Below are 10,534 nucleotides of genomic sequence, written 5' to 3' on the forward strand. Positions count from 1 at the left end.
GCACACCTGCATTTAGGCACTTTCTCCCATTACTCCTAACCCTACATAGTGTGGAATCTGAGCATTAACAATAGCTTTGTCAGATTGGGATTAAAGTCCAGGCGTTGGCCTTGGCCACCCAAGGACATTCACAGTCCCAAAGTCAGTCCAGCAATGTATTGGCTGTGTTCACAGGATCATATGCACTCAACCCATTTTAAGATGGGTCCAGAATTATTCAAAATAATGAAATACTTCTCACCACAATGTACTTTTTGGTCTGTGGTTTTCCATTGTCAGTTAGAAAGACTACTTCTTGACCAACGTCAACACCATTAGCTTAAGTTCAATTAATTTATTTACAAAATATCAAATATATAAACAGATCATCGTGATTCTCTGACAAACCTGATTTACCTTTTACAGTTACAAACTTAAGACAAAGCACTAACACCTCTTTAAATAACCAATACTAACACTTAGTAGAGTACAGTATATACAGAGCACCAACCACAAAGGCCTCAGTCTGAGTTGGGTTCCCATTTTTGAATTGGGGTTGCAATACAAAGTAGGCTACAGGCTCTGATCTTCATGTAACAATTTAAGCTGTTTCTAGGCAGTATTCTGAGCATGTTCAAAGTTGCTTTGTCAGGCAAAAGAAGAACAGAGGCAGGATCTTTGAATCGATAAGCCCACAACAACCTACAAAGCCAGACTCATTAAATGTCCGTTGTAAATCAGCTACTGTATGTTAGTCTGTTAATTATTTTGTTATGAAAGGACGACAAAACAAAACAACAGACTGTTTGCGTCAGACATACACAGTGATGTTACCTGTGAACCACATCTCTCCCTAGCGAGCTAGCTTTCTAAATCTAATGATGTCACTGACAAAATGGGGCAGCTTCAAAGTTCTGAGCGACTTTGACAACGGCCAAATTGTGATGGCTAGACAACTGGGTCAGAGCATCTCCAAAACTGCAGCCCTTGTGGGGTGTTCCCGGTCTGCAGTGGTCAGTACTTAGCAAAAGTGGTCCAAGGAAGGAAAAGCGGTGAACCAGCAACAGGGTCATGGGCGTCCAAGGCTCATTGATGCCTGTGTGGCTGGCCTGTGTGGTCCAATCCAACAGACGAGCTACTGTAGCTCAAATTGCTGAAAAAGTTAATGCTGGTACTGATAGAAAGGTGTCAGAACACACTGTACATCACAGTTTGTTGCAGATGGGGCTGCGTAGCCGCAGAGCAGTCAGGGTGCCCATGTTGACACTTGTCCACTGCCGAAAGTGCCTACAATGGGAACATGAGCATCAGAACTGGACCACAGAGCAATGGGAGACGGTGGCCTGGTCTGAGGAATCCCGTTTCCTTTTACATCACGTGGATGGCATGTGTGTGCGTCGCTTACCAGGAGAACTCACAGCACCGGCATGCACTATGGGAAGGAGGCAAGCTGGCGGAGGCAGTGTGATGCTTTGGGCTTTGTTCTGCTGAGAAACCCTGGGTCCTGTCATTCATGTGGATGTTACTTTGACACGTACCACCTACCTAAGCATCGTTGCCGACCATGTGCACCCTTTCATGGCAACGGTATTCCCTGATGGCATCTGCCTCTTCCAGCAGGATAATGCGCCCTGCCACAAAGCAAAAATGGTTCAGGAACGGTTTGAGGAACACAACAATGAGTTCAAGGTGTTGACTTGGCCTCCAAATCCCCCAGATCTCAATCCAATCAAGCATCTGTGATATGCTGGACAAACTGGTCTGATCCATGGAGGCCCCATCTCGCAACTTACAGGACTTAAAGGATCTGCTGCTAACGTCTTGGTGCGAAATACCACAGCTCAGAGGTCTAGTGGAATCCATGTCTCGATGGGTCAGGGCTATTTTGGCGGCAAAAGGGGGACTTACAAATATTAGGCAGGTGGTCATAATGTTATGTTTTCATAAAAAATTACTCAGAGAGTGAGCGAGATTTGACATTGGTGTTCTAATCCTATGATCTTTAGCCTAGAAATAACCTGAAAAAAGTAAATTGTGAAAGGGTAAAAAGTGAAAGTAGCTCCTGTATTCCCAGCAATATAAAGTCAGAAGCGCTGAATATTTCAGTATTTGAGTTATAGAAGTTAGCAAGGCACAAGGGGGTGTGGTATATGGCCAGTATACCATAATCTCTGTTCTGAGTCACAACACCTTACAAAGTGCCTGGACAGAGTGCTTAGCCATGGTATATCGGCAATATATCACAAATCACAGAGATGCCTTATTGCGATTAAAAACCATTAATAAAAGCAATTAGAGCATAATGTGCTGTAATGTCATACCTGTGGGATACAGTCTCCTGTACCACCAATCAGTATTCAGGATTATATTGGTAAATTGAGAGATAGAAATCGAAAAGGTAATGATATTACTGAGTCTGGCTTTAAGCAGCTTTATCTAAGACCAATCAAAAGCCTGATATTCTCCTCTATAGGCGAAGTTATGGACAGATAATGGCAATGCTCTGTAAATAGGCATAAAACCTTTTTAGTGGTGGGCTTTGTATCATCTGGTTGACTGCATTTACACAGGGAGTTATACTCATACTCAATTAAATGCACAATAGCTGATTTTCTTTGGTCAAAAGTCCAATTAAAAACATCAGAATTACACTGTCTGGATAATCTCAACCAGTGGGTTCCAGTGAAGATACAGACCACATATCAATTAAACAATGGAGCTCCAATAGTATTACATCCAACCACTCGCATGGATCACGGTTATAGGACAGTCTGAAAAGCCCTAGCCTCCACCAAACTTTTGGACATGTTTCTCAGATCAGCCACTGAATGGACCACCTTGTACCCCAGCAGAGAGAGGGTATCATTGCACAGAGTCTGCAAGGTCCTCACTATATCATAACTGAGTCTTAGTCTCCAGCTCTCCGTTGTGGCTTTGGAATCTCTGGTGGTGGAGTACTTGTAGTTCCACTCAGAGGTAGAAGGCTCACGGCTTTTAGTATTCTGTGCAATCCATGAGTGGACATTCTTGTCCATCTGCAGTCCCACAAATCTGTAAATCTCCCGCGCTTTCTCCTCCGGATTGAGGGCCAGGTCCTCGTAGCGCACCAGTAGGTAGCGTCCCCTCAGCCATGCCGGATTCTGCAGACCGATCTCTGCGGACTGAGCCATGTCCCTGCAGGTGCTGGTGATCTGCGACAGGTCTACGTAGCGCGGCTGCCTCGCGGTAGCGTTCCAGATCTTCCAGGCGCGGAACTGCTCCGAAAAGGCCGCCATGCGTGAGGCCAGGATGGCTCTGGGGTCACGCACTAGGTGGACAATCCTGAGGTCCAGCCGGGGGTCCTCGGTCAGGGTACGCAGGTCCCCCACCACTGGGACGCGCACGGTCTTGATTGCCACGTGACCACGGGAAAGACATGCCATGGAAGCCAGCGTGAGGTTCAGCGCCCCGCACTTCTTGGGGCACCAGGTCTCATCAGGCGGAGCCGCGGACGCCGAGGCCCCGTCCCCTCCCTCGGGGCAGACAGGCGGGGAGCAGAGGGCACGGCTGGAGCTCCGGCGGAAGAAGGACCCGGTGACATGTTCCTGTGGCTCCGGGCGGATGTAGTTCTCCAGGAATCGTACGTCGCATGTGTAGAGGTTGAGGAGGAGGTCCCGGTAGGCCCCCAGCAGGGCCCGTCGGTCCAGGACCCTACGCAGCCTGCTGGTGGAGTTGGTGAAGGCCTGCTGGACATGGTAAAGGGGCTCGAACACATAGAAGATACCCGGGTGCTGGTTGAAGACCTGTCCAGTGAAGGAAGAGCCGCTGCGTGTAGTGGCAAACACAAGGATATGGCGCCGGGAGGCCGAGGCCGAGGTTTCCATGGGCAGCGTGTTGTCGTCACAAAGAGTTCTCCAGCGGGAGTCTAGAAAGAGACGAGCAGGAGGGATCAGTAGCTTGTAATACACCAGCTGAATTTCACTCTGTTTTTCAAGCACTAGTCCAAGCATGCATCTAATAATGATATAATTTAATAAGTACTAAAACATCTGTGTAAGATATTACGGGTCTTGTCTTCAAAGCACAACTTTAATCATGTGTCTTTATCCGACTGTGTTATGAATACAACTTTTAATATAAATTGGTTGACTTGTTAATAGGAACACTTACAAGCAAAGATGTTCTGCAAACAACCCTATGAACTCTTGGCAAATGGATTGAAAGAAGCTTATGATAGTAAAACAGAATTGGGTTTCATCATAAAAAAGAATCCAAATGAAGAGACTCGAGCCAATTTGCTTAAATTATTCAGAAGGTAAACATGCATGAGTAAGATGTTTTTCTGACTGTGTTTACCTAGGGACTGGTGAACTGGCTCCTCTCTAAATATAGAGTGGATTTCTAACATGTGTATTTACATCTGATGAGCAGTTGATTGCAAAGGGGACGTCACTTGACAAAATGCTCATAGAGCCATGCAATGAAAGCTGATTAAAGCAGATAAATTGGAGTATAATTGTCAAATTAATCAAAATGAATCACAGATATTACATCTCGCTATGTAGAAACAGGGAATTCCCTTGGTGAAGGATTAGCCTGGCATTTGTTCTATCCCTATGCTTCTCATTTCTGTGGAGGGTGACTATGTAATATGCCCCCATGCAAAGAAACATTACTCCCACATGAATGTCCCATAATGCTTTCATGTGGGGGAAAACGTTGACAGGATCAAACTTGTGAACTCTAAATGTATATGCTCAATTAAGATGTTTTGTTATCTGTTATTGTTCAATTATAAAACAAAGCAAGAGTAAACATGCCATCCTACATGTATGATGCATTGCTCACCTAGGCCAATCAGGGCCAAATCAAACAACATAATACATTCAGTCAAAATGATGCCAGTGGTGTCTGAGCCATACGTTTGGCACCTGAACTGTGTTTAGCATTAACTAGCTTGCTGAACTGTTTGCTAGTTTTTGCTTTATTTCATATTTGAATTTAATAAACCCTGTTGCTACAACTGCAATACTCCTCAGAATGTAGGATTTTGTAGACAATACTTGCTCAATGTGAAAACTACTGAATTAACAAAATATTATTTAGTTTAGGTCAAATCCAATTCGACTCCTTTAATCAATCAATCAATCAAATGTATTTATAAAGCCCTTTTTACATCAGCAGTTGTCACAAAGTGCTTTTACAAAACCCACTGGCCTTAAACCCCAAGGAGCAAACAACAGTAGTGTTGAATTTCAGTGGCTAGGAAAAACTCCCTAAGAAGGACAACATTTAGGAAGAAACCTAGAGAGGACCCAGGCTCAGAGGGGTGACCAGTCCTCTTCTGGCTGTGCCGGGTGAACATATTAAGAGTACAAATTGTAATAAGTGATAAATGCATGTGGGCTGAGTCCAGAGTCTATTTAAATTTTGTCCAGGTCGGAAGCATGACCAGATGGACAAGGACAGGGACAACACAGGGGAGGGGGGAGGTGTCAGCACAGTGGCAGTTGAAATCGTCAGGTATCGTCTTGATCTGCAACACAACCAGGAGGACTTTGGACATGGACAGCAAACATGAAGTGTTAATTAGGCAATATCACTTTATATATCAATATCATTTTAATGTTATGACAGCATATTGTAACTAAACTACTTTGTTGAGCAATCCAGTAAGCATATACAAGATAGTTCATTGCTCAGGGTAAATGTCAAATATAAAGAAATATGTGTATCTTATGGGTGTGCCTTTGTACCAAATTATATGACTTTAAGTTTAATTGGATGAGGGGCGTGACCTTGCAAAGTCAACATTTTCAATCGCTTGGTCCCAGTCAATATATGACCAATCAGTGTAATTTTGTAAATGCCAGATCTTTATGGTAAGATCAGGGCTACTTCAAGAAAACATTTGAAATTGACATTGTCTCTGTAGAACAGTGTGACAGTCTATGCCTATTCACAGGTCTAACAGAACATCACACTCTGCATTGAATATGTGGTTGTGGATGTCAAGACCCCCCACTGAAATTTATTCTACATAAACTATACAAAATAGAATAAGTACAGTCCAGCCACTTTGTGCTTGTTCCATATTAAGGTTCCTTATGCCTATAACTTTGGGCTGCCTGCTCTGGTAGTGGTAGACATACAGGTACATCTCAAAAAAGTATAATATAGTGGAAAAGTTCATTTTTTCCCATAATTCAAATAAAAAAGTAACACCTTCATATATTCTATATTCATTACATTTCAAGCCTTTTTTGTTTCAATCTTGATGACTATGGCTTACAGCTCATGGAAATCAAAAATCCTGTATCTGAAAGTATTCGAATAAAAAAATTACGATAAAAAATGTTCGACCTGAGAAGAGCTCTAATCAGCAAATTAACTCCATGAGCCTTCAGTACACACAACCACAATCATGAAGAAGACTGCTGACTTGACAGTTGTCCAGAAGACACTCATTCACATCCTCTACGAGCAGGATAAGCCACCAAAGGTCATTTGCTGAAAGGGCTGGCTGTTTAGGCAGAGTGCTGTATCAAAGCATATTCACGGTTTGATACAGCAAATAGACCAACAAATATACAGCGTTTTATCTGCATAATACCTTTGAGCTTTGGGTTCCAGCAACGGTAGGCTCCTTAATAGACAAAGATGAAACCGATACAGTGGAATGTGTGCTCACTAAGCCATGCAGAGTACAACCATGTTGTTGTTGTGCATTAGAGGCTACATTCTTGAGCTTTATCCTACCTTTGGGCGGTCGGCTCTGGCACTGGTAGACGCCACTGTGGCAGGGCCCAGAGAGGGAGTCCCTCAGGGTGCGAATGGCTGTGTACTGGATCCCAAGAGAGGCGCACACCAGCAGCAGCACTGTCTTCCAGGAGCACTCCATACTGCCCCCTCCTCCCTCCCTACATCTTTCACGCTGCAGACACCAGGAGAAACACAAAGAGGTCACACACTCCACTCGTCAGTCAGAACATGAGCAGGGCAGAGGAGGGTTTTAGATGTTCACTTTAATCTTTCTGAAGACATTGTGACCAGAGCAGCTTATTCTTAGTACATGGGTGAGGATGTTACATGCGGTATTCAAGCATCAAGGCACTGGGGGTGTTGTATGTTGCCAATCTACCATAAGCACTTAGATGCCTTATTTCTCTTATGAGATGTAAAAAGTGTGATGTCATTCCCTTGGTTTAGTCTTATATACCACAGCCATCAGCAACTCAGCATTTACTATTTGGAACCACCTGGTTAATTATACAGTTTAAGCGTATCAGAATGTAACTCAACAGGACTATTTTAACAGTATGTATCATATACACCGATACCTAACAGCTGTTTCCATCTACTTCTAAACTCTCTGCTGTCTGTTTACGCACCCCTCCTCACCATCCCATTAATGGCACATTTTCATTGATGTTTATGTTGTAGTGGAAGGTAAATGTACCCAGGAACATATCACACAGTGCAAAGATATGCTGCTGGGATTCCATTAATCAAATATAGGCAGAGATCAAATATTCATAGTAAACAACACAAGACCAATAAACAAAAAAAACTAAATTGATTACTTGAATTGTAGCGAAGTAAAACTAAGATTTGTAAGACAGAAATACAGTATACAAAATAATTAAAAAGTCAAATAATGACTATGTCCTTCTCTCACAAGCAAACGTGCCCTCCTATACCCAAGCAATGATATACCACAAAACACACAGGTGTGCGTGAATGTCAGTGGTAGGGGCGTACAGACCCAGACATTTGCTTGCAAGAGAGAGACAAAAAGAAGGAAACCGTAGTAGCATTATTCACTCGCCATTAACGTGCATTGGATTTTCTTTTGTAGTATAATACTCTAGGAGGGTGGCTCTTTGTTTTCACATAGTAGTCAATTCTAACATTTGATCATTATTAATATTTGAGAGTGAAAAATACACTGACAAAATGACCGTTATGTGTGCTGTAAGCGAAGTACAAGCAGAAATAAACGTAATTTAACCCTTTAGAACCCAGAGCTGCATAATATGGCCTTACTTTTCACATTACCGTTGAATGATTGCTGGTTCAATCTCATCATAAAAAGAGGCATAAAAAAGTTGCTGTGTTTAGTTTTATGTCATCAGCAAACTAGTTTAATTATTGTTCTTGTTTCTACCGACGTCAGTCATATGGAAATGACCCCAGCTGCATACATAACTATCTGGATATTCTGTCAGACTACTTACAAAAGTGGTGTGGTGGCAAATGGGTGCTGAACGGGTGCTGCACTCGCCGAGGGCCACGAGGTGGAAGAGTGCAAGGAGGACAAAGAGGGAGAGGTGGAGAAAGAGTGACAGGTGGAGGAAGAGGGAGAAGTGGATGGAGAAGGACGTACGCGCGTAGCGAGAGGGAGGGCACCAGAGAGGGGAACCGATATTTCCAATTCTTTGTGTTGTTTAGTGTAAATTGTTTTCTTGGTCAGAAGTGTCACGAGTGTCTGCACATGGGAGAAAACAAAGTATATGATTCCAAGTTACATTAATGTGGTGTCAGATAAGGGTATATCTTTTTTAAATTCAAATTGTATTTACACTATGAAAAAGTGTCGACGCAAAATCTATCGACGCAAAACTGTTACCAGGTCTCCATCTAAATGAGTGTAGTGTAAAAACGCGCATAAACTGTGCAATTTTGCTGCTATTTACAATCATCTTAAAATATTCGAGTGCTTGACTTATAGATATACAAAACAGTGATTGGAAAAACGGTCATATGTCATTTCATAATGCCCATAGAAAATAGTGTGTGCTTTTAAATACTGAGTGCTTTTTATCTTTTCAGCCGTTCAGTATTTTAGCAGGCTTGATATAAAAAAACACTCCGTCGCAAATTCAAAGTAATACATATTCCACAGTTTCACGTGTATTCCTATCAAAGCACACAACAAACAACCTTTCTCTCCCATTAACACAGGGAATCAGGCCATGTACGATTCAGAACTTAAGAGCAGAGCAAACCTCAGCAACAGGCAGAGGGGCTGAGAGCCCTCTTACGTAGAGGAGCACTACCGACCCGAGGCAAACGACGAACTAGAGAAGATGAATCTAGTCATACATGTCTCCCGGCTTCTGACGCTGGGCTGGACAGTCAGGAGAAATGTGCTCTGGTACTCAAAGGTGGAAAGGTACATCTAGTACATGCTATAACTTACAGCACAGGTAAGAATCATTGTAAGCACTGACGTATTCTGAATAAACTGGGTAGAAATCCATGATGCAATATGCAACATGATGCAAGTGCATCAACACACAAATACAACAGCAGCCCAGAGAGCGAAATATGTTTTACATACCCGAACTAACTCAGAGTGGGGTCATGGCTATGGATCAATAGATTATCCATTAATATTTGACATTTTTTAACACTGTATCTCTATACGCAGAGTTTAAAAAAACGTTCGGAATATATAGTTGCCAAGGTAGGTGAAAATGTTTTTCTTAATGTTTTGATATTTTTAGATATTAAAGCGATAACAATTACAATAATATGAACTATTGGAGGCACGGCGGCAACATTCTCCAACATTAAACTGTATTACCGTGCACTGTTCCGTTATCGGTTCAAACCAGGTAAGCACGAGTTAAAGCAAAGTCGTTGTCATTCGTCACCGGCTGTTACGATATCAGATAACAATATTAGCTTAGGCTTGTTCAGTAAAAAAAAAAAAATGCCGTGGACTACATACGAATGCCAGGTCAAATACAAAATAGCAGCTAGGACACAATGCATATTTTAATCTTACCTAAACTCTTAGCTCGGTAAAGTCAAATGCATTGATGGTATCCTTACAGTAGCTTCTTGAGCATCCTCGTATTCTTTACGGTGTGTCCAGTAGAGGACTTGGATGAACAGTGGGAACTGATACTCGGTGAGCAAGCGCGCATGATGGAGACGCGCAAATGGGGTGAGTGGCAAAAAGCGCGTAGGCAAAGCAATATAAGTCTCCCATATCAACCCACACAGTAGCTGACGCAAATTGACTTATAATAGGCTTTGATCCAACACACAGTAAAATAGCTGTACAACGATTTTTGGGCAAACAGGTAATGCAACAAGAACAACATGATTGGCTGTTGATACTCTTTATGAGCCACAGTCAGTATATACTGTACAGTGACAGGTATCTTTATTAGATACACCTGTCCAGGGGTGCGGCCAGGGATCACACCAGGCCCCACCCAGGGGATATATCATACCGGCCCCACCCAGGGGATATATCACACCGGCCCCACCCAGGGGATATATCATACCGGCCCCACCCAGGGGATATATCATACCGGCCCCATCCAGGGGATATATCATACCGGCCCCACCCAGGGGATATATCATACCGGCCCCATCCAGGGGATATATCATACCGGCCCCACCCAGGGGATATATCACACCGGCCCCACCGGTGATTCTTAGTAGTGCCAGATGGACGAGCCGATATATAAACTTTTTTTTATATAAAAAAAAATGTTTTGGTTAGATTGTGGGTTTATTTTATTATTTATAGTGATGAAGTTAGCATTATATATGTGAG

At 42.9% G+C, this 10,534-nt stretch overlaps 1 protein-coding gene across 1 annotated transcript; it reads right to left on the reverse strand.

The window, feature by feature from the left end:
• Positions 1-1,862: 1,862 nt before the first annotated feature.
• si:ch73-62b13.1 (uncharacterized protein LOC100002270 homolog) lies at positions 1,863-9,839 on the reverse strand. The gene is made up of 3 exons (XM_010883394.3): positions 9,752-9,839; positions 6,718-6,892; positions 1,863-3,883 (listed from the first exon to the last, which is right to left on the reverse strand). Exons 2-3 carry the CDS (start codon positions 6,857-6,859, stop codon positions 2,739-2,741), a joined length of 1,287 nt encoding a protein of 428 aa, XP_010881696.1. The 5' UTR covers positions 6,860-6,892; positions 9,752-9,839; the 3' UTR covers positions 1,863-2,738.
• Positions 9,840-10,534: the final 695 nt, after the last annotated feature.

Source organism: Esox lucius, chromosome 19 (assembly GCF_011004845.1).
Source record: "Esox lucius isolate fEsoLuc1 chromosome 19, fEsoLuc1.pri, whole genome shotgun sequence".
Taxonomy (NCBI): domain Eukaryota; kingdom Metazoa; phylum Chordata; class Actinopteri; order Esociformes; family Esocidae; genus Esox; species Esox lucius.